The sequence below is a fragment of the Colletotrichum fructicola genome, assembly GCF_000319635.2.
Source record: "Colletotrichum fructicola Nara gc5 chromosome Unknown KSG_Nara_v1_contig11, whole genome shotgun sequence".
NCBI classification, from domain to species: Eukaryota; Fungi; Ascomycota; class Sordariomycetes; order Glomerellales; family Glomerellaceae; genus Colletotrichum; species Colletotrichum fructicola.
Window position 1 is genome coordinate 194,216 of NW_027094061.1, and position 25,946 is coordinate 220,161.

The following is a 25,946-nucleotide window of genomic DNA, read 5'->3' on the forward strand; positions in this document are numbered from 1 at the left end:
GAAATAACATTCGACGGACTCGTTCGGTCGCGAAGATCTCCCCTCTGACAGAGGGTGGCTTGAAACCTGGATGAAGTGTCAAGGCGGTGGCACTGCATAGTGTTGAACCGCGCGGATAGATCTGCAATACCGAATCTGACAGCGGTCCCGGTCCGCTGTAGCGAAAGCCGCAGCCGGCGATGCAAGTGTCTTCCGTATTAACTGGTGCTGGCATGCTTCCCTCGGCCGATCACTTGATGCATCGAAGAGGAGCTTCCGAAGCTTTCGCGACGTCGCCAAGGGTATTGGCAGACTCTTCAGACTCTAAATGACACTTGACATGTAGTAGGTCTGCGAAGATGATGTAGATACGAGCATAAGCTTCGAGCAGGAGCTTCATAACTCGCCCTAATTGAAAACGAGGAGTTCCGATCGTCTGGGGTTAGATTGAGGCCGGCCAGTGAGTGCATCTGTGCTGGTGGTGGGCGTGTGCCTCATTGAGTCGTCTTCCAGTACCGTTCGCTCTCCAAATGTTGCTTGTCCTGACGTGTCAGGCTGCCAGGGGCATTCGGAACTCGGGGGAAATCAGACGCTGATGGAATCACGATGATTGAACAATCGGGTGATGAAGTGAGATGGAAAAAGAACGTTGAGCGGTTGGGAAAGATTTGCTGATCGGTACCGCACCCTTGGTCAAAACTGGCCCGTGCACCCGACCAACATCAGACGCCGCATGAAGCTCATGGAATCTATTGCAGTTGAAATATTTTTTGTCTAGATGATATCAAACCTGTTGAACGAGCTCCTTACTCCATCTCGATAGTGCCTATTCACTGTTAGTTCAGCTGGAACGAGAGGTCCAAGAAGACCACTTACCAGGAGGCTTGGAGGTAGTGTCGTAGGTCACTCTGGAAACGCCGTCGACCTCGTTGACGATGCGCCTGGAAATCTCACGAAGCAACTTCCAGTCGAACTCGTAGGGCTCCGCGCTCATGAAGTCGTCGGAGCAAACGGCTGCGGCCTGTTAGCCTCAAAGATTAAGTTGAGATGTTTGGAAGAAATACCTCGTAGAATGACGATGTAGCCATAGACTCTGGCGTCGCCTGATGGTAGTTTGATGTCAGTGTCTGTAACATCCGTCTTGGTGGCCAATACTCCTACCTTGCACTCCCACACTCTTGGTCGAATCCACGGCGGCATAAGCTTGAGACATGGAGTCGTAAACGCCAGCTTCCTTGATCATGGAAATGAAGATATGATCGGCCCTATTGTTTGTGAGCCACGATCTTAATTGAAGCGAGAAAGGAGATGACGAACTTCCTGCAGATCTCTACGCGCTCGGGCGTGACTTCGCCCAAGACTCGGATGGCCAAACCCGGTCCAGGGAAAGGATGCCTCATTACCAAGTCGCGGTGGATGCCTAGACTTTGACCAATGGCGCGGACCTCATCTTTGAACTATACAAAATCAGCATGATGTTTGCAGACGGCCTTGCTTCTGCGAAGCCTTGTCTGGATTCAAGAGTATTACCATCTCTCTGAGCGGCTCCAGGAGCTGAAGTCCTTGCTATACCACAATCAGCACCACGAATCAAGTGACTTGAGTCATAATGTTCGTTGAGCGTACCCCCTCAGTCATGCGCTTTGGCAGACCGCCGACATTGCTGGGGTAAGTCGTTAGTTACTGCTCATTATTGGTCATTTTGATCGGGAACATACTGATGGCTCTTGATGGTATGAGATGGGCCTCTGAAGCTAAGACTTTCAATAACGTCGGTATACAGGGTGCTGTACAAAGTTAGCCGACGGTATCTCAACGTGAATGATGCTTACTTACCCCTGAAGGAACCACTTGACAGGCCCAGCGTTCTCGGTGTGCTTCGCCTCCTCCTCAATTCTGATGGCCTCCTTCTCGAAGAGGTCGATGAAGGTCTCTGTTGAGGTTGTTAGTTCTGAAATGTCGCGAGTTCTTTCACGATAAAGACTCGCCTCCGATAATCTTCTCAAGTTAGTCAATGGTATCAACATGATAACGTAGACATTGAAACATACCTTTCGCTTCCTCTCGGGCTCAGTAACACCCTTGAGTCGGCCCAAGAACAGATCAGCTCCGTCCACAACGGTCAGGTTGATTCCGAGGTGCTCCTTCAGCGTCGCCTTAACCTCGGTGCACTCGTTCAGTCTCATGACACCGTTGTCGACGAGAATGGCGTGGAAACGGTCGCCGATGGCCTCCGTCATCAAACGGGCAGCGACAGTGGAGTCAACGCCGCCGGACACGGCACCGATGACCTGGGCGCGGTCCCCAACCAGCTTGCGAATTCGGGCAATCTCAGTTTCCTTGAACTCCGCCATCTTCCAATCAGGACGAGCGCCACAGATCTTTACAGCATAGTTCTTGAGGATATCAGTTCCACGGACGGAGTGGCTGATTTCGGGATGAAACTGAAGTCCTAGTAACCTGTTAGTAAAGGGGAGCATACAGATGGGTGAGCCTGAATGATGTCGCGTGACGCATCAATTGACGTGCCCATGGCGGCCAAGGGGGTAATCACCAAAGATCTTCTTGGTCTGGTGGGCAATGGCGGCGTAGGGGCTGTTGCGCGTAGTTCCGATTGTGACGAATCCTTCGGGAAGCTTGACAAGCTTGTCAAAGTGAGAGTTGATCACTACAATGTGTAAGTATATGAGCACCGTATCATACCATAATGCTCACCTTCAGTGGTGTCTCCACCCAGGTCGGAGAGAAGAAGATCGATATGGTTGGCGCCGCCGACCTTCTGGATGTTGAGAGCTTTTCAAAGTTAGGATGTCCGTTTCATAATCACAGAATAATCGACAGATTTACTCACTTCCAAGACCGTACTCTCTGACATCTCCGCGCTTGACATTTTCAGGGTTGCTGATCCAGGCAATCTCCTGGCATCCGTAGCAGATTCCGAGGATGGGGACTCCGAGGTCGAAGACAGCGGGATCAACGTGCGGGCTGCCTTCGTCGTAAACCTGATGCCGTTAGTTTGTTAACAGCGATAAAGAAGTCCGTGAACTTTACGGAAGCCGGTCCGCCCGAAAAAATGATTCCGACAGGCTTAAAAGGCAAGTCGGCAAGCTTCGTGTTGCAGGGGAGCATCTCCGCGTAGACGTTGAAGCTTCGGAGACGACGAAGGACTGCAGAGGCTCAGTCAGAAATTCGAACATTTCGGGGCGAGTGAAGCCGTACTCAAATGACTGGTCTGACTTCCAAAGTCGAGAACCAGGATCGTGTCGAAAAGACTGTGCGGCGGCGCCGCCTGTTCGAGAATGTCACCCATCTTGGAGTAGAAATGATGTCGCAAAAGAGGCTTGAAGGGCTGTCTAAAGCGGAGACGATGGATGCCTTGTGGATGAAGCAACTTCCGCACAACAGCGAGGGTGAAGTTGTCGTCGCGAGTGTGAATCACCCCGCCATGCCCCTCCGATTTTTTTTTTCTTATCGCGATAAGCAATTGCAGCGCGAGTCGCGGGGTTCTCAGCCACAGCACAGACCCCCTGTCGGGTCCAGGGCGCTGGGCTCCTCCTCAGCTGAACATAGTGAATCACGAAGTCAATTCCTCACTCATACACCCACAACTTATACCGAAGCTTGTAGCCGCTTCAGATGCACCGTTCGCCGGAATGGGACGGAAAATGGTCAAAACTTGGGTCTTTTCAGACTTGTTCGTACTGATGTTGAAAACGGCTTGCCCTGTATGCGGTGTGAAAAAGGCCACTTGACCAAGTCTGACGAAAGCGAGACCCGGTTTCCTGTGAGAGTTGACTGATGGTGGAAATGATTAGATTTTGAATACTGAAGTACGAATAACCTCGTTATCAATGCGCCAATGAAGCGGCATGAGGTTGAAGAAAGTCAGTAAAACTATATCCATGAGTGAGTGAGCAGTCTTTAAATTTGTGGAGTAAGTACATCGGGACCCTGTAGTGACGTTTCCCAAGTGCTGGGTGCCGATGAGGTCATCATTCCAAAATCGAGGGACCAGAATGCACAAGAACCGCAAAACAGAAGCCACAGCATCCAATTCGACAGAAGCAAGCCCATCATTGCTTAGAGATCCTCCACTGACGATGAGCAATCAAGTTTATTGAACAACATGTACGAGATTTACGCTGTAAGTGCATAAAAGTTCTTGCCCTTGGAGAATGTCCATACGGAGCGTGTGAATGCCTGCAAGATATCCGTACTCACAGAGCAACCCTAGGCGGGCGCTGCCGCAGCCTTCACTGTCGACTGCTTGGTCTACCCTCTTGACACGCTCAAGACCCGGTACCAAAGCCAAGACTTTGTTAAGACCTATGCATCTTCACCAGGAAGCAAGACGCCGCTGTTCCGCGGCCTCTACCAAGGCATCGGAAGTGTAGTCCTCGCAACCCTGCCGGCCGGTGAGTCCTCGCAGACGACATTTAACCCCTTAATTGGCATATTCTTGATTGGAGCAACCCGGCTAATCACGTGTGGAAACCAAAGCTGGCATCTTCTTTGCGACATACGAGAGCATGAAAAAGACCATTTCCAGCACGGTTTCAGTCCCGCAACCCATTGTCCACGCCTCGGCCTCGGCCGTTGCGGAGATGGGATCATGCTTGGTCCTTGCACCGGCCGAAGTCATCAAGCAGAACGCCCAAATGCTGCGACGACAGGACCCTGGAAATCCCGCCAATGGGAGCGGGAGCAGCGGCAGCCGCAAGTCAACGTCCCTCGAGGCATTGCGACAAGTCACACGTTCCGGGGCCCAGAGACGGCTGTTTTCGGGTTACACGGCGTTGGTCGCGCGCAATCTCCCCTTCACGGCGATACAGTTCCCTATCTTTGAGCACGTGAGAACGTCCGTCTGGGAGTCGAGGGCCAAAGGGCCGGCGGCCAGCGAGGAGCAGGGCCTTATCGAGACGGCGGTGGTGACGGGCACGAGTGCAGGTGCGGCTGGGGCGTTCGCGGCATGGATTACGACGCCGAGCGATGTTGTCAAGACGCGGATGATGTTGAGCGCCGGTGAGGGCGGCAATGGTTCGTCGCAGCAATCAGGCAAATCAGCGCCGGCAGAGAAAACCCGTGGGAGCTTGGAGGTGACGCGCGACGTCTACCGGCAGCACGGCGTGCGCGGGCTCTTCCGTGGAGGGCTGTTGCGAGCCGGCTGGACGGCGCTAGGCAGCGGGCTTTATCTGGGAACGTACGAGATGTCAAAGGTCTGGCTCACTCGCGGGAAAGACGAATCGGAAGTCGTTGGAGGGCTGTGACGGGCGATAGGGGTTGCATTGGACACCAAGGTGCATCGTGGAAGAGGCGGTGACGGCTCAGTGTCGTTGGTGCGCTGTAGGTTATGTACAGATATAGAACAAGGGCAGATGGGATGGAGGGTGGCTTCCGAAGGTGAGTCGAGAGTTCCTGTCTGCATTATCAGTCGGAGGCAAGAGGAAAAGAGAGAGGAAGTAGAGGTCCGAAACACGGTCTGGCATCATGCTGCGGCAGGGTTTTGGGGTGGATCATGACCGGAGTGTGTCCCGTCCACGTCCCCAGCAGGACCCGACATCAGTGTCGAGACCGAGACCGCCCTGCCCTGCCCTGCGGAGACGCAAGATCTGTGGCAACGGTCAGGGGTACGGGATGGAGGACCCGGGGTAGCCCAGGCCAGTCATCCGGGTGAAATACCCTGACCAATTGAGACTCTCCAGCCTGGCGGGAGAGGGACCGCAAACCTGCAGCATGTAATAGATGCGAGGCGGCATCGACAAATGGAGACGGCACATCCACCTTGAGTGCTCTGCATTATCTCTGTCCTGTGCTGTAAATCCACGTTTCTTGTGCCAGTGGTCTTCCCATATCCGCGACCGTTGTGTTAGTGGCACGGCTAGACGTTTCGGTCGGTCATGGCTCGGCGTAGCCTCTGAAGAATGCGGGGGACCAGTTCCGACCATCGAATTCTCGCCCTAAATTAATGCGAAGTCTGTCTGGTTCGAGCGGTAACTCGCGGCCTTTCGTCCGGTATCTTTGTTGGTCCCTTTTGCCAACTCAATGTTTGCTTGCCGTGGTCTCGGCGTTCCCTGCAGCTTGCTTTGGCTATTTGGCCAGCGCCCAACAGTCCTGGCAACCCGTCCGTGGAACGTAGTTCTCCAATAACGAAAAAAGGCTGAAAGTCAAATCCATGGCGGACTGCAGACTGCATAGCGGCACGTCCAGGTCGCGAAATTGCGTCTCTGGCATCAGAACCACGCGCGATTGCGCAATCATGGACTGGCGCTCTTTCGCCATCGCTGTACACTACGATCGTCCATGCAAGCGGCCGGGAAATTTTTTTGAGATGATCCATAGCCCGGCGCGCCGCAAAATGCTATGCGAAGGGGACTCCCAAACATGGTTGAGGGATGAACACCGCTTCTTTGATGGTTGGTCAGCTGTTCTTGACTCGTTCCGAGTCGCTCGATGGTGTAGTCCTCGACCCACCAGGCTTGGGTTAGGCAATCCCGTGTCCAAAAGACGTTTCCTCGATGTCCCTGCCGAGACGTACCTGACTCCCGACTCCGGAATCCTCTTATATGTTGAGGCGCTCTCAGATTTCCACACCTCTGAAGTCCTCAACCCTCTTGTTGTTTCGTTATTGCTCGTGCTCATCTTGTTTGAAAGATACCCTAGAGCCCTTGGATTTCGGTTCAAGCAGCATCACTTCTGACCTGACGGTTTTCCAGAGTCATCACCAACAAACACATCTTTTGGGATTAGCCGGCCTTGCGCATTCACACTTTCAACTCATCCTCAGATCACAACCATAATGACTGCTGTTACGTCCCTCAGGGTAACAGACCCTCTTGCACCGCAAACCAAGGAAAACGCAGTGGTCAACGTCGCCGAAGTCGACGTCAACGACAACGACAGATTCATTGTCCACTCGCCATACACAGACCCGGAGCACTTGCTGGACCTCGAGACCCTCGACAATGAGAACGCCCTTCTTGCCAGAGCCTTGTCTCACTTGGAATGCCTCCGCGCAGACTACGCCACGGCCGACTATGTCGAATCTTTCAACTGGGGAGACGTCATGCGCGAACTCAAAACCCTCGTCCAGACAACGGGCAAATCGTACAAGGAGACTTCCTTCTACATTGTGGCGTTCCGCTCGCAAATTCCACCTACAACAGTCTATGGCGACCTCGGAGTTCTGGACAAAGCAGCCCACGCTGAGGCCAACCAAGTTGGGGGTTTCTTGAAGTATGAAGAAAGTTACAATCAAGAAGAATTCGACTAACCGCATGCAGATACTGGTTCGGGAGCCCTGATGCGGAAGGGCGAAACCTCGCAACTTGCGTTTGGAGGTCCAGACCTGACGCCGTCAAGGCTGGCCATGGCCCTGCTCACCGCAAAGCAAGTCGTGCGACTGCGTCCATGTACTCATTCTGGCGGATTGATCGGCACCGATTGGTGATCCACGAGGGCGCAAAAAGCTGGGAGATCATCGACTGGACAGACTAGAAGGGTTTCGAAGGATTGACGACCGAGAGGAAAAGTAACTGACGACGGCGTTTGGATACCTTGGGTAGAATGTCGCAATTGCGCCGGAAAATGAGCAAAGTTAACGACCATTGGTGGCGTACGGTAGATGGGATTGGAGGGCATTTCGGTAGCATCGTTTGTAACGGCCACACACGACGTGTTGAATTCATAGACAGCGTAAGCGTAATACATGGACGCCTTGGACAAATCTTCTTTGCTACCGCGACTTTCTCTTCTGTGACAGTCGTCGGGCCATCGTTTCGACCAGAGCAGAGCTTGCTGCGACAGAGAGCCGTCCCAAGGTTCGATGAAGCGTGTGCCAAGTGGTGGTGAGCAGGGTGTAAGTGTCGAGTTGTTCGAGTTGCCCGCATTCCTTCGACGTTTTGGGGTCCGGGTCGGCACGGTACACCCCCCGAGTGATATCGCAAAATGATGCTCAGGAGCAGACGAACAAAATGGAGGACATTTTGAAGTGGAAGACGAAGGGTAACGGTCGAGGTGCGGCGAGATGAGACGACGTTGAATTTAAACTCGAATTGAGTGCTTTCGGCGTGGGGGGAAGTGTGGGATGCCCTCCCCTTCAGGACATGGCGTGTGGAATCTGTTACGGATCACCGTGGGAGGAAAAGGACGGCGGGCGTTGGCGCCAGAGGTGGCGGCTACTGGCGGTCCTTGACAGCTGGAGGGCTGGTCTTGAGGGGTGGTCTTAACCTGAAGGAGGGGTGGGCTCGCTCGCGACTTACATAAGCCACCAGTCCGCGAGGCCACACAGCAGCGAAGCAGCACCCGCTGGAACCTGGAGGCCACACTGCAAACCAGCGTCAGTCACTGAAGAAAGACACCCGCAAATTCTGCCTCTGGTCACCGCCCTCCACGCCCACAATCCCTCCCACAATTCGTTGTAGCGAAAAGTTCGATATTTCGCATCACGACGAGCCCCTCGATCCCGACGCCAAGATCGCGACACCCACGATTCCGCAGCCGCAGAACCGACGCCGTCAGAATCTTTGACTCCTGCACGAATCCCCGATCGTATCGCAAAAATGGCGGATGCTATCAAGGAGGTGCCGCTCAAGGCGGTCCAAGTTGAGGCCCTGGTGAGTCCTGCCAAATCCTGCCCCACCTCGCCTTTGCAGTCGAGATGGTGGCACACGTCCGAAAGCCACATGGGCACCTGTCGCTGACATTATGCGCCCGTAGGTGGTGATGAAAATCGTCAAGCATGGCTCTGCGACCTTCCCCACGACCGCTACCGGTGCCATCGTCGGCATGGATACCGAGGGCGTCCTCGAGATCACCAACTCCTTCCAGTTCCCCACGGTCGACGTCGCCAACACCGACAGCCACCAGAACGACGCCTCTGCCCTCGCTGCCGCCGCTCCCCGCCAGAAGGCCAACATTGCCTACCAGAACGAGATGATCAAGCACCTGAAGGAGGTCAACGTCGATGCTAACAACGTCGGCTGGTACACTTCCGCTGCCATGGGCAACTTCGTCAACCTCAGCTTCATCGAGAACCAGTTCCACTACCAGAAGGAGAACGAGCGCACCATCGCCCTCGTCCACGACGTCAGCCGCAGCTCCCAGGGCTCCCTCAGCCTGCGCGCCTTCAAGCTCACCCCGACCTTCATGGAGGCTTACAAGGAGAACAAGTTCACCACTGAGAGGTACGATATGGAGCACCGCGCGAATTTCACGGCAATGCCACGTTTGCTAACACACGTCACCGCCACAGCCTGCAAAAGTCCAAGCTGTCCTTCAAGGATATTCTCGCCGAGCTCCCTGTCGAAGTCCACAACACCCACCTCCTGACGTCCTTCCTGCACCAGCTCCCCCAGATCCCCCAGCAGGACAAGATCGAGCCCCCCACTTCTCTGTCGGACCTGCGCGAAGACCCCATCAAGCAGCCGCTGCACCCCTCGGTCGACAACCTCGACCTGTCGATAGACCCCTTCCTCGAGAAGACTTGCGACCTCCTGCTCGAGAGCATCGAGTCGCACTACACCGACCTCAACAACTTTCAGTTCTACCAGCGCCAGCTCGGCCGTGAGCAGGCCAAGATCACGCAGTGGCAGACCAAGCGCAAGGCGGAGAACGCGGCGCGCGCGGCGGCCAAGCAGACACCGCTGCCCGAGGACGAGTGGCAGAGGCTGTTCAAGCTCCCCCAGGAGCCCAGCCGGTTGGAGGGCATGCTCAACGCGAAGCAGGTGGAGCAGTACAGCAAGCAGGTGGACGGATTCACGGCCAACATCAGCGCCAAGATGTTCGCCGTCAGGGAGAACCTGCTGCCCAAGCACGCTTAGGAGGCGTGAGGAAAAGGGGCAGTGGCAGGCTCGGTTGTCGGTGTCATCGTATGCGAATCGGATACGACGGATTCAAGAAGAACAAAGGGTCGAGGGGAAGGGCAAAGACAAAAAAGAAGAGTTGATTACCTTACCTTAGAGAACGGGTGTTCTGGGAATGATGAATGATCTGGGAAGCGGATCAAGCATTCGAAACGGCGTTACGGTAATTAGTCCCAGGCAGAGTGTATCGAGTCGATATTCGATGTTTTTCTTGCATACCAAAGCGACGGTTCAGTTCCTCTCCCTTGGGATCTCTGCTGGCTGAAGCTGGCCAGGGAGTTGTTGTTGGCAACTGGGAGTAAAGGCCTGGTGGTAGACGAGGCCATGGCACGGAAAGGGCATGTTGATCATGGGGGGAAGTATGATGGTGCAAACCAGAGCACGCACGTTATATCTCGGCAAGTCATAGTTCTAGATAGCTTCGACGGCAAGGTTGGCGCCTGTTTTGCGTCCAGAGAGTATTTCAGACAGAGCAGTTGGAACATGATGATTTACCAGTTAAGCTTGGGCCGGACCGGTCGGCTTCAGAAGCCTCAGTTCGCCTTACCGTCCCATGTTACTGTGCTTCAAAGTACTTCACGCAAGGTAGGATGTGTTACTTGGTGCCACGGTAGCCTCTTGACAACGTGAGTGAACACAACATAGTGCGCCCTCAAGGAAGGTTTGCATGATTCGCATGGCCGTGTTGAGTTCCTGGGAAAGTCAGTCGAGAGGAGGGAGGTGGTGCGTGTTGCCCGAGGCATGGTGGGGCAATTTCGAGGGGTTTCACACTGGAAAGAGACTAGCGCGTGAAAACGGTAAAACAAGGGGAAACAAAAGGGACTTTGCATGGTTGGGTTGGCCTCTCAGATCGAGTCTCGGCGGCACGCAGGTCTGGACTGATGTCTCCCAAGTGAAGTACTTACACCTCGCAGTCCCGAGTGCAGTGCCATGGGCGAGGAGGGGCAAAGCTCTAGGTGGGCTGTGGGCTCTAGACTTAATCACAGAATGGCTGTCCAAATGGACCCCATCAGGGTTCACGAGGTACCTGTGGCCTATCGAATTTGCATGTGGCCGGGCAACAATACGAGTAAGGCTGCAAGTACCTGAGCTTGGCCGGCCTCTTCAAATTTTTTACCCGACCTAACCTTACCTCACCTTACCTCCGAGCAGGTCGGCCCCGGCTTGGGGATGCTGGAGCTGTCCGATCAGCACTGATAAAAAAAAGAAGCTCCAATTCAGCACGGTTGCACGTTAACAGAGCTACTTGAGTGAGCTCTGCGGGTGGCGGAGGAAGCTCATTCCAAGCTTGCTCCCTTGGGTCTAGCCATCCCTATCAATGTGGTGGCTTATTGAACGGCTTGAGGTGCCTGGCAGATAGAGAAGGGTTTGAGGAAGGGAAGGGAAAAAAAAAAAATCCAAAACACCAATTGAGTTGACATTGGATGAGACAGCGGCACCAGGCGCGCGCGGGGTCGAATTGGAGCCTCCTCGACCAATCCTGACGAGTTTTGTACAGGCACACAGGGCAGTTGAGAATGGGCTGAGCCAGCCCTTCGCTCGTCTTTCCTTCCCGGAGGCGTTGGTGCCATTGTAAGTGAGCCTTGAAATCGGACATGGCCATTGTCTGTTGCTTCCTTGCTGAGAATGCAAAACATTCCTTGGGCTCCTCGTCGAGTGAATGGTCCGGAGTACCTAGGTAAGGTAGAGTAGGTAGGTAGGTAGGTAGGTAGAGTAAAGACGTGGAGAGACAGAGGCAGTGGCGGGGCATGAAGGGGAAGGGGCCCCTGGAGGGTTACTGCGTACATTGCAAAAGTGGCGTCGGATCATCGAGTCGATAGCTTGGATGTACCTCTTGCTATCGCGGCTGCCGTGTCAGCTCCCAAAGTCTCTTCCGTCCTCTCGGCCTCTCCCTCTTTCCCATCTCAATGGAAGGTCTCAACCAGGGAGAGGAAGGCACTGGAACCCCACCTCGCCTGCCACACTTCACCTGCTGCACCTGGTTGAACTTTTTTGCCCCGCCTCTGGCTGAGGTCCAGTGTCCCCCCTCCAACACGGTGCCCCTCCCACCTCACCCCTCCCCCTCCCCCTCCCCCTCCTCCAGTCACCACTCACCACTCACCACTCGCAGAGGTAGGTAAGGTAAGGAAGGTATTGTCCAGGCACCGCGCAACGCTGACCAGCGAGCGACAAGTCCAATCCCAAGCACACCCAGCAGAAATTTCCGTCCGGACAACGCAGAACTCACACTCACCGCCCTGCTCCCTTTCCGGACTCGACCCCTCCAAAGTCTTTTTCTTCTCCTTCTCCCCCCGTCCATCAGAGCTCTGATTTCCCTTTCCCTTCTTTCCTTCCATCTCCTATCCTCCCCATCCACCTCTTTCCCTTCCCACCAATACCACAAATCAACATCACAATGGCTGCTCCCGCCCACAAGTTCAAGGTCGCCGACCTGTCCCTGGCTGCCTTCGGCCGCAAGGAGATCGAGCTCGCCGAGAACGAGATGCCCGGTCTCATGCAGACCCGTGCCAAGTACGCCGCCGACCAGCCCCTCGCTGGTGCCCGTATCGCCGGTTGCTTGCACATGACCATCCAGACGGCCGTCCTCATCGAGACTCTCACTGCTCTCGGTGCCGAGGTCACCTGGACTTCCTGCAACATTTTCTCCACCCAGGACCACGCCGCTGCTGCCATTGCCGCCGCCGGTGTTCCCGTCTTCGCCTGGAAGGGTGAGTCCGAGGAGGAGTACAACTGGTGCTTGGAGCAGCAGCTCCTTGCCTTCAAGGATGGCAAGAAGCTCAACCTGATCCTCGACGACGGTGGTGACCTGACCCACCTTGTCCACGACAAGTACCCCGAGATGCTCAAGGACTGCTACGGTGTCTCTGAGGAGACCACCACCGGTGTCCACCACCTCTACCGCATGCTCAAGGAGAAGAAGCTCCTTGTCCCCTCCATCAACGTCAACGACTCCGTCACCAAGTCCAAGTTCGACAACCTGTACGGCTGCCGTGAGTCCCTCATTGACGGTATCAAGCGCGCTACCGACGTCATGGTTGCCGGCAAGGTCGCCGTTGTCGCTGGTTTCGGTGATGTCGGCAAGGGCTGTGCCCAGGCTCTGCACACCATGGGTGCTCGCGTCCTCGTTACCGAGATCGACCCCATCAACGCCCTCCAGGCTGCCATGGCCGGCTACCAGGTTACCACCATGGAGAAGGCCGCTTCCCAGGGTCAGATCTTCGTCACCACCACTGGTTGCCGTGACATCCTGACTGCCCAGCACTTCGAGGCCATGCCCAACGACGCCATTGTCTGCAGTAAGTACTCCTGAAGAAGTCCACGCAATAGTCATCCATCTAATCACGTGTTTCACAGACATTGGCCACTTCGACATCGAGATCGACGTCGCCTGGCTCAAGGCCAACGCCCAGAGCGTCCAGAACATCAAGCCCCAGGTTGACCGCTTCCTCATGAAGAACGGCCGCCACATCATCCTCCTCGCCGAGGGCCGTCTGGTCAACCTTGGCTGTGCCACCGGCCACTCTTCCTTCGTCATGTCCTGCTCTTTCACCAACCAGGTCCTTGCCCAGATCATGCTGTACAAGTCCGGTGACGCTGCCTGGGGCCAGAAGTACGTCGAGTTCGCCAAGTCCGGCAAGCTCGAGGTCGGCGTCTACGTCCTCCCCAAGGTTCTCGACGAGGAGGTCGCCAGACTCCACCTTGCCCACTGCAACGTCGAGCTCTCCGAGCTCTCCAAGGTCCAGGCTGAGTACCTCGGCCTCACCGTCGAGGGTCCCTACAAGAGCGACATCTACCGCTACTAGGCGTTTTCTCTATAATATCCAATCTTTGAAAGTTGGATTTCAACACTCCGATTAATGACTTCAACGAGCTTACACCATAACATTTGGCAATGTGTGTTCTCAACAGCATGACTTGCATGACACATCTGGGAAGGGAATCTCGGTTGGGGGCGGTTACGGGCTGGAACTCAAAAAAGTTGGGGGCCTTGGCTGCGAGATTTTTCAACAAAAAATAGGCGTTGGCTTGTGAATAGTGATTCCCCAGACCATGGCATTTGTATTTGTTTTCTTCGGCCCGAATTTGGGAAAATGGGACTCAACCCCCGGATGGGATATAGGGGTTAAGGGTAGATCAACTCTAGGACTAGGGCCCGTCAACCGTGGCCCGGCATAGACAATATATGTTGTCCTCTGAGAATTACTTGCTGTGTTCCATGTGATACTGTTGAAGGTTATGTCCCAGCGAGTCTTGAACCTGAGAATCTCGACAGCTGTGACGACTGCGAGAGTTGCGACATAAAGGGAGCCAGAGAGTAGTTTGCCAGTGATGGTATACCAATGCTCGGAGTCTATGTTATCATGTTTGATGCGCCTTGTAATTACGAATCCATCGGCAATTAGCCGGTCTCCCATTCGTCTCTAAGCACCAGCAACACTCTTCTGCTCCGGCACCACGCTGTTCAGCTTGCCCTCGTCTACGGCGCGGCGCACGTTGCCAATCGCCCACTCCTCCATCTTGACCGTGGTCTCGAGCGTGTATGTGCCCATGTGCGGCACGATGAGAACGTTTGGGTTCGCGAGCAGGCCGGGGTGGACCTCGGGCTCGTTCTCGAAGACGTCGAGGCCGGCGCTGCCGACCTGGCCGCTGTTGAGGGCGTCGACGAGGGCGGCCTCGTCGATGACGGCGCCGCGGGCGGTGTTGACGATGACGACGCCCTTTTTCATCTTGGCGAACTCGGCGGTCGAGATGATGTGGCGGGTGTGCGGCTGCGTACCTCTTGTTTAGTGTGCATCTTTCAACATGAGGAATAGACGGATGACTTACGTTGAGGGGGAGGTTCAGCGAAATGACATCGCTCGAGGCCAGCAGCGTGTCAAAGTCGACGTACTCGGCGCCCGCGTCCTTCTCCAGGTCGTCCGACAGCCTCGTGCGGTTGTAGTACCTCACGCTCATGCCGAACGCGCGCGCCTTCTTGGCCATGTTGCGCCCGATGCCGCCCATGCCGAGGATGCCCAGCACCTTGCCCTGCGGGTCGCGGCCGAGGGCAGGGGGCGGGCTGCCGCGCCACTTGCCCGCGCGCAGCGTCAGGATGGAGGCGTTGAGGTTGCGGAGGGCGCCGAGCATGAGCCAGACGTTGATGTCGGCCGTGGCGTCGTCGACGGCGGTGGGCGTGTTGGAGACGAGGAGGGGTGTGGGGGCGCGCTGCGTGCAGGCGGCGACGTCGATCTGGTCGTAGCCGGCGCCGTTGTGGCAGATGAAGCGCACGGAGGGGGGCAGGGCGGCGACGAGCTCGGCGTCGATCTTGCCGGTGATCTTGACGCTGGAGAAGGTGCGGTAGATTGCGACGACACCGTCGAGGGCGCCGGAGGCGCATTCTTGGAGGAACTCGGGGCGGGAGGTGGATTTCGGGGTGATGATGTCGGCGACGGTGCCGAGCGAGGACCAGGACTCGTGGGCGCTGGAGGGTGTCAGTTGAGGTTGGATGTGGATTATGAGGGGAGAGAGGCTTACTGCTCGATCTTGCCGAGCTGGAGGACCTTTGGCTTCGTCATTGTTGCGAGGCGTGCGTTGGGTATACGGATTGGATGCTGTGTGACTGAAGCTCTGGGAAGAGGACGGGTGTGAATAGTGTTTGAGAGAGCTCGACGCGATGAGTTTACACACGTAGTGGGCTTGATGAAGTGGAAGGATTTGACCTTGGGAATGGTCAGTATTTGCACCTTTCTGAGGTGTATCGGTGACAACATACCAAGGCTAGAGGATTGAGTTGTAGGGGCCAAAAGTTGAGATACAAGCGTTGCAGCGATGATGATGTTGATGCTCTCACTACACAGCTGCCCCTCCAAGGACCGGCGACGGCGCGGGGTGACCTGCTCAAGGCGGAGGGTCCGACTTGGAAGGTGGGGGAGGGGGATTGTCGGTGGGGTGAACTCAATTGGGGGACTCGGGTTGGTGAGTGTGATAGGTAACTTAGGTAGGTGTAAGGCGGACTTGACACTTTGAAAGTCGAGGTGTGTTGCTGTTCTTATGTGTTGGTAAAGAAGGAATGGAACCTACTGATTAAGACTTGGACGGAAATCGCAACGAAGCAGAAACTTCATCAGTACCGATCTTATCTATGGACTTTATCCAATTCGTCGCGGTCCATGTCAACGGCTTGGAAGATGAATCGGAGAGAAAGCCGAGTCAGCACTTGGTATTGTTCCCATTCCATCAGAGCAAGAAGCCGTCCAATTACCGCTGATGGCCCTGCTTGGAGGCCCAGGTCTCCCAAAACACTTATCCAAGACTCTTATCCGGTGAGATTTGTCTCGGCCGGGTGGCCACTGGCCAAGCACCCGGTACGCCGGCCGGTATCGCAGCCCGTTTGCCGTGTACCGTCTTGATGGTACCTCTCGCTACCGTCTTCAACCCCTGCGTAATCAACTTCCACATCGGGCCAATTTGCAAGGCACATTCCCGATGGCTGGGTCGTTCAGAGTTGAACATTGCAGAGTCCCCGAATGGGCCGTTGGACCAGCTCTCTCACCGGGGTTTCGGACCGGCGAAGCCTTCCGCCTTGGGCCGGGCCTGTTGTTGCGTCGCTGACATGCAGCCATCGATGCTGTGGTGTTTTCGCTGTAAGGGGATACCGTTCGTTTCGACCATGCAATACCAATATCGGGAATAATCGTCTCGTCTTCAACTGGCGTTTGGGTCATTTTCCCGTTCCCTACTGCGAGCCCACTACATGCCATATGAGCCAGTCCATTCTAGGATGCCAGACGCAGCAACGCTTGCTAATGATATCCTCATCACACGGAGCTGGGACCCGACCTGTATGCAACTTTGTTATTGTTTGAGTTATGCTGGTCTACCCAATAAGGGACCAGGGACTTGTCTATAATCGTACAGAGCTCTGGCTCACCCAGACCCAAGATCCGGCTCGCCCAAGGAGTCTTTGGACAAAAAGCCTGCCCTCAACCATTCCCAATGCTCAACCTCACACTTCCTTCTCTCCACCGTTTTTTCTTTTCGCCAGACCCGCACCGCCATGCCTGAATACCACTAATTTTAGTTGGACATATTGTACAGTACAATGCCATCGGCCGTGAAATATACTAGGGGGGACGAGCGGCGCGGTGCCGCCCGCATGCAAAGGAGAAAGGAAATGAAAATCAAAGGATTGAAAAACAATGCTTTCCTTCCCTCCCCTTTCAACGCCATAAACACACACACACACACACACACACACACACACACACACAAAACTTTTTTTTGGGTCCCTTCGCCCTTTGAGCCTGGAAAATGCTGCAGAGTTCGATGCTGAAAGATGGAGGAAAACCGGTCGCGTGACTGGTTATTGCTGTCCTGGGATGGATGAGCCCCTCGCAATGTTGACACCCGGGCTAATGAAAGATCGAACGGCGATCTCACTGAAACGGCGGACAATATTTGTCGTTCCTCCTGTGACCTGCGCCTCATCTTGAATAAACTTGTTCGCCACGTAAAGCCGGTTCTTAGGGTCGGACTCGTCCATGTGCTGGGGAATATTCCTCTCGAAGCCTGGTTCAACCCTCGGGGAGATCTCGCGGGAGATGGCAATCGAGTAGATGAGATCGCGGTTTTCTCTGCCACCCAGTTGCAGCCGGAGATTGCCAAGGATTTCGTCGCGCTTGGCGGCATTATGATGGCACAGGTACTGAGCAAGGTTGTGCCAAAACTCAAATTCCTGCTGGCGATGCGGGTTGGCGTCGGGGACGGGAGGTGCGAGGGGATTGGAGGGCAGGAAGTCGCCGCTGAGAAGGGTCTCGAAAACCCTGACTCTGTTGGCAGCTTCCGTCAAATCCTCAGGAGAGGGCAAGAATTTCGCATCCGTATTGGCCGTCATGGTAGCACCGCTGCATGGCATACTGGCGAGGGCCCAGATCAACCGGGCCTCGAGAACTCCAGAATGGGCCATTTGAGTGTGGTCGTTAGCCGGGACGGCCTGAAGGACTTTGACGAAGGATGCGAATTGGCTGATGATTGGCTGGTTGTGCTCGAGAGCGAATTTGCCTTGAGCATCTTTGGCATGGAACCAGTTGGTTTCGAAGAAGGATTGAAGGCCGACGGCGTACACCTCGTTGTAAATGCTGATGATTTCGCCGAAAATCTCCGGGGTGAGGGCGATCTCCTGGGTGGGAGCAGCAGGGCCCAGGAGGCCGATGAGCTCATCGATTTTCATCTTTGTAACTACAAGTCTCGTGTTAGCACACAGCCATGGATGCAGAGCAACGCTGAAAGAGAGCAAGGAATGTACAATAACTGCGGGAGGGTCGCACCTCTGAGATGGTTGTCGAAGCCTGCCCTTTGCTCGGCCGAGAACGGCTGATGATGCGTCGAGGAGATGGTGGCCTGAGCGGGTAGACTTTGCAGAGCCGGATCTATCGGGGCCGCGAAATCGTACGAGTTCGGCTCAGCCTTGACGCTTGATGCTGCCGAAGACAGAGCGGGATCCAGCGGTGCGTGAGAGGATGCGACGGTGGCGTTATATGAGCTGGGGAGGACCGCGGGCTGGTTGCCGTAGGGGTTGGACGAGGCGACGGACACGGGGGCCGGAGCAGCGGGCGTCGACGGAACGGTGGGAACCGTCGGAGGGACGGACGACGGCACGGACGGGATGGTCGGGGTCGGCACGCGCTGGGTGTTGGGCGCGGGCTGGATGGCGGAAGGACCAGGCTGCTGCTTGAAGATTGGGTCGTAACCCAAGCACTCGCGCTTGGACTTCTTGCAGTTGTTGCAAGTGGGATGCGCCTCGTCGCACTGATGAGGTTGGTTAGTTTGAGTGCAAAGAGGATTAACGAGTAGATGCAATGAATCAGATTGCGGCAATTGGGAAAGTGTGCGAATGGGATGTCTTGTCGGTGAGAGTCGGTGTCGGTGTCAATTGAGGAATGAGGTGGGATGGATGAGGTAAGGCAGCAGCGATAGGGTAAGGTAGTCGGTGAGGCTAAGAAGTAGGTACGCCGATCGGAGCCGGTCGGAGAGGGGCTGCGACTGCAAGTGAGGTGAGGTGAGGTGAGGATAAGGTGAGGCGAGGCGAGGCGAGACCAGCCGAAACGTGCTGTGGGCGCGGCGGGCATTGGCATTGGCGTTTGGCGTTTGGCGTTTGGCGGTGTCGGGTGCAGTGCGGTAGGTTCTTCTGCAGGAACGGAAGATTGCTCCTCCCTGCGGGCGCGGGCGCGGGCGGGCGCGATCCCGGGACGCGGACGTGGTTCATGGCTCCTCGCTTCGCAGTAGCTCCAAGTCAAGCGAGAAGCGACATTCAAGCGACCGTTTTTCCCGCGAAACCACGACTCGGTTCGCTTATCGTAAAGTTTGTTTCTTTACTCTGCCTCGCGCATTTCCTCTTTCCTCAATTGGGTGCCACTGACGAGCCCCCGAACATTCCCCAATTGTGGTGCAGGCGCAATGCGCCGCGGCGGGATGTGAAGGGAGGGGAGGAAAAAAAAACATGTCATGGAAAATCACACTACTAACCTTGATGCGACGCTTGCGACACGTCAAGCAACCCGTCTTCGTCCGGCGCTTAATCTCCTAGAAAACAGAAAAGCCCAGTCGTCAGCTCAAGTTCCAACTTGTGACGACTGTCAACCACCGTAACCTCCGTAACGTACCTTCTTGGGGCCTCCGGGACCGCGCATCAGTCTAGGATCGTGGTGGTGGCCTGGCGGGAGAGCATAGCGCATGCTGTTCATATCCTGCGCCAAGTATGGGTTTTGGACGCCCGGGGGCAGGTAGTAGGGCATGCCGGCGTTGGGAGCCATTGGCATCTGCATGGGCATAGGCTGGTGCTGCGGCGCGGCCGAGGGGTAGTGGTGATCGAGACTCTTCATGCTCGGGAGAGAGGGAACAGGCGCGCCGGGACTGGCTCGATAGGGATCGGGAGGAGGCTGGGTCGGCTGGTGGTAGGCGTACTGGCCTTGCGGCATGGGAGAGGGGAAGTTGTTCGGGCTCGGGTAGCTCCTCGGGTGGCCAGGCGGCTGGTTGTTGGCCATGGCGGGCGACGAAGACGCCCTCGCGTCACCGTTCTGCTGGTGGGTGGGAAGCGCAGGAGCGACGGCGGAAGGAGCAGGCGCTGACGCGGGAGGAGGAGCACTCGCAGTCGCAGTCGCAGTCGCAGTGACGGGCGCCGGTGCAGAAGCGGTCGCGGACGCGTTCGCAGGTGCAGTGGACGTCGTCTCGGTAGGGGCAGTCGGGGTCGAGGTGAGGGTCGGGGTCGCGGAGGGAGGAGGAGGAGGAGGAGGAGGAGGAGGAGGTGAGGTCGAGGTGGTCGGGGGAGGGACAGAATTAGTAGAGGTTGTCGAGGAAGCGACGACGTCGTTGGCATCAGAGGCCGAGACGGGTAAGGGTACAGGCGCGGCAGCTGTAGCTGTAGCTGTAGCTGTAGCTGTAGGCGTAGGCGTAGGTGTAGGCGCAACAGACGCGGGAGCTGTAGCAGCAGTAGTCTCGGTAGAGGCAGGAGCAGGATCAGAAGCAGCAGCAGGAGCAGGAGCAGGTACAGGCACGCTTGTTGCAGTGCTGGCACTCGTGCTGGTGCTGATGCTTGGGCTGTCTTCTTGAGCCATTTCGATTTTAATTAGAAATTTTTATGGAGCCACGATTGGATTTCTGAGGTAGACCAGGGGAGGAGGCGTGTATGGATGCGTGGATGCGCGACACCCTGGGCAGAGAAGGAGAAAGGGTGACGGGAGAGCTGCGGAGGAGGAGAAGGAGGTGCTGTGAGCGTGTCCAGCCAGTGTGTGAGTGTGTGTGTGTGTGTGTGCCTTGTGCCTTGTGCCGTGAGGTGGTGGTCCCTGTACAGCGAGCCAGCGAGAGAGAGCGGCGCGCCTCGAGAGATTTTTTCGCGTGTGGTGGTCTCTCTGTTGCTTGTCCACCACCACCACTGCTGCTGCTGCTGCTGCTATGCCTAGGCCTGGGAGAGGAGCGGGAGGGGGTGCGGAGGAGCAGCAGCAGGAGGAAGGGTACGCGTAGGGGGGGTCGGTGGGTGTGTGCGAAGCGAGGAGGAGGTCTCGCGGTGTCGACGAGGAGGAGCAGCAGGAGGAGGTTGCTTGTCGTTTGGTGGTCTCGGGATGGGGGTGTCGTCAAAGACAGCGCGATGCGGGTGCGGTGCGGCGCGGAAGCAAGGTCAGGTCGTCGGAACAAGAGAAGAAGCGAGCGAGTGACCCCGTAAGGAGGAGGAGGAGGAGGAGACGGGACTGGGCCCAAGGAGGCAACGCAACGCTGGGTACGGATACGCAAGGCAAGGCAAAGCAAAGCAACGCAGCAAGGTAGGTAGACAAGGCCGCCGGTATGCAACGATGTGCAAATCGTATGTGCAAACTGCCAAACAACCTAACCTATGGAGACGGGAGAGGTGCTGTCGGGGGCGCGGAGTGTGGTGGGTTGTCGGCCGAGAGAAGGACTGGACTGGACTGGACCTAGGCGACTGGAGGAGTGGATTGGACTGGATGACTGGATGGACGTGGACGTGTGGACGTGGATGGAGTCTGAGAACTCTGGAAGGAAGGAAGCTGGTTGGAGCTGCACAATTTTTTTTTTTTTCCTTTCCTTCCTTGCGCGCGACGGGACGGGTACGGATACTGGGCTGGATGAAGGGACTCGTCCCGTCGGTACCTTAGCGCGCAGGGAAGGTCGCCAACAATGTCAATGGACGGACCACCACGCCAGCCAGCCAGCCAGCCGGCCAGTCAGTGCAGTGCATCTCAGTGTAGGCACAGCCAAACAGCCAGTGCAAAAAGCTCTACTACGCAGTAGGTACCTCTATGCAGTAGGTAAGGTGAGAATAGGCTGTTTCCCACGCGAGCACACACAGCGCGGAGGGGCCAAGGGGTGATCGGGGTGTCTCCGTAAACACTGCACTGCACCTCTACGTAGGTACTCGGGTCGGGCAAGGTACCTCGAGCTGAAAATGTGCAGGCAAGGTACCTTCGAGAAAGCTGTTCCAAGTATTGGTTGGGATTGGTGAGAAATTGGTGCGGGTGGGTCTCCAAGGCGGCAGAACGAGAAGGGGCGATTCGTACTCTGTTCTGTTCTCTGGTATATACCAGGGAGGGATATGAACGGACATGTCCTGCACCTACCTCACTGTACGGATACTTGTACATACATGCCTTCCAGAATATCCACGGTCCGACAACTTCAGGGACGTGGTTGACGGGGGAAGAAAAAGAGGAGGTGTCCCGTCAAGCACTACATGCCCAAGGGTGCGTTTTACGGGGGAGTTGTTGCTGGTCCTCCGTTATGGGCTCACTCAAGCTCAGGTTCAGGCAGAGAGACTGAAGACTGAGAGAGGCAGGCTCAGGTATCCGTAGCAGACGTCAGTTCAGGCTCAGGCTCAGGCTGGCTCGGACTGGCAACAGAAGTACCTTACCCAGTGCTACTGAGAGCAGGGAGGTCGAGTTGCTCGGAAAGTACAGGCGAGGGCGCAGTTGACGGGCCGGCAGCGTGGAGCGAGTTTGGGGCCTGGAATAGTCGCTTCGATATGGCCCTGTTCCTAGTCGACGAGGGGAGGGGAACGGTTTGCGGCCCTGTGCCTGTGCCTGTCCTGTGCCTGCGCGCCCTGGATCACTGGCTGGGTGCAATGCCTGTCGTGTGCCCGTTGTCTGTTTGTCGTTCCGTCCGGTACCTGTTCCCAGGACGGTGGAGAGAGCCGCGCCTCCTGAGAGGCCAGATGGGTCAGGGTCAAGTCGACTGTGTCGGCCATTGCAGGGGACCGTTCGAGATCAAGTGCGCCGGCGGGAGCAGAGTGGGTGGGCGCGGTGAAGAAGTGGAATCCCTAGGTGCATCGGATATGCCTAGGCTTTCATCTGCATTTGTACGAGTATCCGTACTTGCAAACCACTGAGGGCCAGAGAGAACAAGACCAATCAAAGGATAAAGGTTAAGATTTAACGTGTTGATGGTTGGTGAACGGACCAAGCTTGACCAGGTAGGTAGAAGAAGAAGAGCAAGATGGGACTCGAGTCAAGGTGAGTTTTACGGTGAGCCTGGTAGGGAAATGCCAGCCGCGTGGAATAAGAAAACGGCGCCAAGCCATGCCTTGGGTTGGGTTGGGTGCCGCCTTGCCTTGTACAGTGCAAGTGCAGGTGCAGGTGCAGGTGCGAGAGCCAGGAGAAGCAATGGAAGGAAGCAACAGCTGGGGAAGCTCTTTCCTCGGAAAACACTTGCTGGCCATCGGATTACACGTAATGCTCAATGGCCATTGGCTGCAGGCTCGACAGTCGACAGAGGTACGTACTCTGGACCTGGTGGGAGGGACGGAGGGAGGTACGAATAAGCTAATGGAAGCTGGCCGCTGCTACCTAGGCTTGCTAGGCTTGTTGCTAGGCATCTTAGCCCGGGCGGGCGAATCTTGACACTGACAGCATCTGCTTTGGGCGCTGTGCACCACTAGGGGATTTTAGCTCAGTGGAATCCGTCCCGACCATCCCACTGAAGTGCCTCACCTTCCAGGGGCGGTTAGCTTCCGTCCCGGACTTTGAGCCACGGGGCGCCTCACGCCTCCTCCTTCTGCTCAGGTCTCCTCCTCCTTCTCCGACTCCCAAGTGGCATCATGCTCCGTATTCCCTCTACCTCGGACAGAACATCACGAAAAGGCTTGGCTCTAACCAAACAAGTCGCTCGCCTTCGATCAAACGGCGGCTCTCACTCTGCTGAAATCTGCTTCACAACGATAGCCAGCACTGAATCTGCGACTCGGAAGAGGGGCTCCCAACTCCTGACGGCCCCGTGCCGCCCCAACAGGCCCGTTTCTGTGGCTGGAATGCCCCCCCAAGACTGTTAACGCCAGAACAACATCGAACCATTTGCCCCCCCCCCCCCCCCCCCCCCCGAGGCCCCCTCTCTCAAACATCCTCGGCCAATCCCCAGCGGTCCTTTTGCATACCGTCTGCGGGCAGGCAGTCACTGGCAGCTCACAGGGAACGTTGGGTGATGTACCGACGCTAGCTATGTTGATGTTAATATCCGTGCAACAACACTTACACTGCTACTTTTGCTGCTACTGTGCCAATGTAGGTAGAGTCGCACACGTAAGAGACAGGACTCACTCTCCCGTGTTCTCCAGATGATATCAGTCGCTGTCGAAAAAGGAGATATGGCCGTGACAAGCTAGATAGTACGCAATTGCGTCCTGCATCTGGGCAATAATCTGGCAATAATCAATATCAGCCAAAAAGTAAGCCTGAATAAGGTCACGGTGCATTCCATTGGGAAGGTGTTGCCCATGATCGATGCCTGCCCACTTCCATTAGAGAGAGGGACACTATGTGACTACCTTACCTACCTATGTGGAAAGAGCAACAAAGGGAAAGAGGATACTTTGGCAGGACCTTCCTTCAGCCTCCGAGATACCTGCCTGTCAGGTCCACTTCGCCCTGCCTTAGCCTCGTCTCGCTGAGTTACGTAACCGGCTACCGCTCCGTCTTGTTCCACCACCAACCGCGGTCGCGTCTCCTCCACGTACACTTCCTACCTAAGGTACGGTACTCGATTCCTCGAATCTCCATCCAATTTCACCGCCTGGGCCCAAATGCAGCAAAAGCCCGTCCTCTGCCCTCCTCTGCCAGCCTCTTCGCATGAACTTGCAATTCCACCAAAGCCACACGCGCAGCAGATCATTGAGGCGCTGCCTTGGCCTGGTCGATGGTCAATTTCAGCCCTGGGCTTTATCGGCCAGAATCGACATCATCGTCATCTTCCAGAACATCACCATCTGACAACCCCCAACTTCCGCATCTCAATCTGCATCACCGCTCCTCCGTTTTTTTTTTTTTTTGTTTGGTTCTTGTTCATCGTCACCCACCCCCCCTTCGCAACCTTCCTTTGGCGACCACACACCTGGGCCGTCTCGGACCCTACCGCCAATCCGTCAAACCCTGCCCTGTCCTACCTACACCTTGCTCTGTTTGCTCTCGTCGCGACAGGCCCGTCTCCTCTCTCCCCCTTTCTGCGCCTCCGTCTTTCCCTCCTCCCCTGTTCCCCCTCACATGCTCACGCCCCCAGCTAAAAGTTGTCAGGGCATCCTGAGCCATTGGCCCTGTTCACCACCATCACCACCGAACACCGAGCGAGAGAGAGAGAGAGAGAGGGCCACAATCTCAGACCGGCCGCCTTTTCGGGTGACTCCTGCACAGGTCCAATATATTCCAATCTCTAGGGGCCGTCAACCTTCTACGTCTTACTCAGTCCGCCGCATCACAAAACCAACCTCTTCAAGGCAGAAAAACTGCCTCGCCAGCACCTGAGCAGTCATACTCGAGAGTCATCCTCGGCCTCAACTGATCAAATGGACACCTGGCAAGATACGGAGTACGGTGTACGCGCACCTCGAGTTGACGCCTTGCAAGTCCCATTACTCCTGAAGCTCCGAGGAAGGGCATGTGATGCCGGGCGTTGTCCATAGATGGCATGCTTCACTGATATCCCGCTATTCCGCCTCTTGGAGATTATCCGTCAATCGACTCGCTCCAATTCCTTGAGAGGTTTTCCATCAGCAGTCGCCATCAAGCACAACCCAAGCTATTGTTCTCGTTGGGAACAGCTTACTTCATCCCGTTGTAAACAACACTCCAATCCCGTGTCTCCTTTTCACCGGGCATCATCCATGCGTCCGACATGCTCGCAGCCCACCCACATGACCGGCATCCCCTTTCAGCCTCTGCACCTCGTACCCAATAATGGCTTCTCGAGGCTCATCTCCAGTCGTCTGTGCTTCTTCATGCGTTCATCCAGGGTCAAGCTCTGCCTCCTCGCCAACCTTACTTCTGACCATTGGGCAGTACGCAATGCTTCGTCAATCTCATTTGCAATCTCTGCCTCCTGCTGCCACTATTGCTGCATCGTACCCAGATGTCATCAAAACGATCCACGGCTTTACGTCCCAGGGTGACATTGTGGTTGCACAGCCAGCACCATTCCTGGACCATGTCATGTCGCCTCGCTTCGTTAATCGCCCACGTTACAACGCGATTTTACCTCTTCGTTTCCCCGCAAACTCGGACGGGAGCTTTTTTTATGTCTGGTGCTTGCTTGTGTGTCGTTGTGTGGCTTAGACCGAGAGCGATCATCACTGTCGCTGAC

At 55.9% G+C, this 25,946-nt stretch overlaps 7 protein-coding genes across 7 annotated transcripts; 4 read left to right on the forward strand and 3 right to left on the reverse strand.

Annotated features, from left to right (window-relative positions):
• Positions 1-785: 785 nt before the first annotated feature.
• On the reverse strand, positions 786-3,289 carry CGGC5_v016564 (GMP synthase; the record flags this gene model as incomplete). The annotated part of the gene is made up of 16 exons (XM_066153541.1): positions 786-805; positions 856-993; positions 1,044-1,082; positions 1,141-1,244; positions 1,297-1,436; positions 1,510-1,545; positions 1,606-1,642; positions 1,698-1,766; positions 1,816-1,977; positions 2,031-2,036; positions 2,080-2,431; positions 2,534-2,647; positions 2,695-2,772; positions 2,831-2,981; positions 3,031-3,146; positions 3,199-3,289. The coding sequence occupies 16 exons, from the start codon at positions 3,287-3,289 to the stop codon at positions 786-788; spliced, it is 1,653 nt and encodes a 550-aa protein (XP_066006788.1).
• Positions 3,290-4,105: 816 nt separating this feature from the next.
• Positions 4,106-5,246, forward strand: CGGC5_v016565 (putative mitochondrial carrier; the record flags this gene model as incomplete). The annotated part of the gene is made up of 3 exons (XM_032037137.1): positions 4,106-4,123; positions 4,214-4,394; positions 4,480-5,246. The coding sequence occupies 3 exons, from the start codon at positions 4,106-4,108 to the stop codon at positions 5,244-5,246; spliced, it is 966 nt and encodes a 321-aa protein (XP_031883827.1).
• Positions 5,247-6,775: 1,529 nt separating this feature from the next.
• CGGC5_v016566 (UPF0643 protein) lies at positions 6,776-7,473 on the forward strand (the record flags this gene model as incomplete). The annotated part of the gene is made up of 2 exons (XM_032037138.1): positions 6,776-7,212; positions 7,260-7,473. The coding sequence occupies 2 exons, from the start codon at positions 6,776-6,778 to the stop codon at positions 7,471-7,473; spliced, it is 651 nt and encodes a 216-aa protein (XP_031883901.1).
• Positions 7,474-8,537: 1,064 nt separating this feature from the next.
• On the forward strand, positions 8,538-9,797 carry CGGC5_v016567 (Eukaryotic translation initiation factor 3 subunit H; the record flags this gene model as incomplete). Its single annotated transcript, XM_032037139.1, has 3 exons — positions 8,538-8,591; positions 8,695-9,161; positions 9,230-9,797. The coding sequence occupies 3 exons, from the start codon at positions 8,538-8,540 to the stop codon at positions 9,795-9,797; spliced, it is 1,089 nt and encodes a 362-aa protein (XP_031883902.1).
• Positions 9,798-12,234: 2,437 nt separating this feature from the next.
• Positions 12,235-13,642, forward strand: SAH1 (Adenosylhomocysteinase; the record flags this gene model as incomplete). Its single annotated transcript, XM_032037142.1, has 2 exons — positions 12,235-13,135; positions 13,194-13,642. 2 exons carry the CDS (start codon positions 12,235-12,237, stop codon positions 13,640-13,642), a joined length of 1,350 nt encoding a protein of 449 aa, XP_031883969.1.
• Positions 13,643-14,260: 618 nt separating this feature from the next.
• Positions 14,261-16,277, reverse strand: CGGC5_v016569 (putative 2-hydroxyacid dehydrogenase; the record flags this gene model as incomplete). Its single annotated transcript, XM_066153542.1, has 6 exons — positions 14,261-14,608; positions 14,667-15,300; positions 15,354-15,438; positions 15,507-15,538; positions 15,592-15,596; positions 16,221-16,277. 6 exons carry the CDS (start codon positions 16,275-16,277, stop codon positions 14,261-14,263), a joined length of 1,161 nt encoding a protein of 386 aa, XP_066006786.1.
• Positions 16,278-17,181: 904 nt separating this feature from the next.
• CGGC5_v016570 (putative transcriptional regulatory protein) lies at positions 17,182-20,431 on the reverse strand (the record flags this gene model as incomplete). The annotated part of the gene is made up of 4 exons (XM_032037144.2): positions 17,182-18,056; positions 18,146-18,626; positions 19,344-19,400; positions 19,481-20,431. 4 exons carry the CDS (start codon positions 20,429-20,431, stop codon positions 17,182-17,184), a joined length of 2,364 nt encoding a protein of 787 aa, XP_031883777.2.
• Between the last annotated feature and the right edge of the window lie 5,515 nt (positions 20,432-25,946).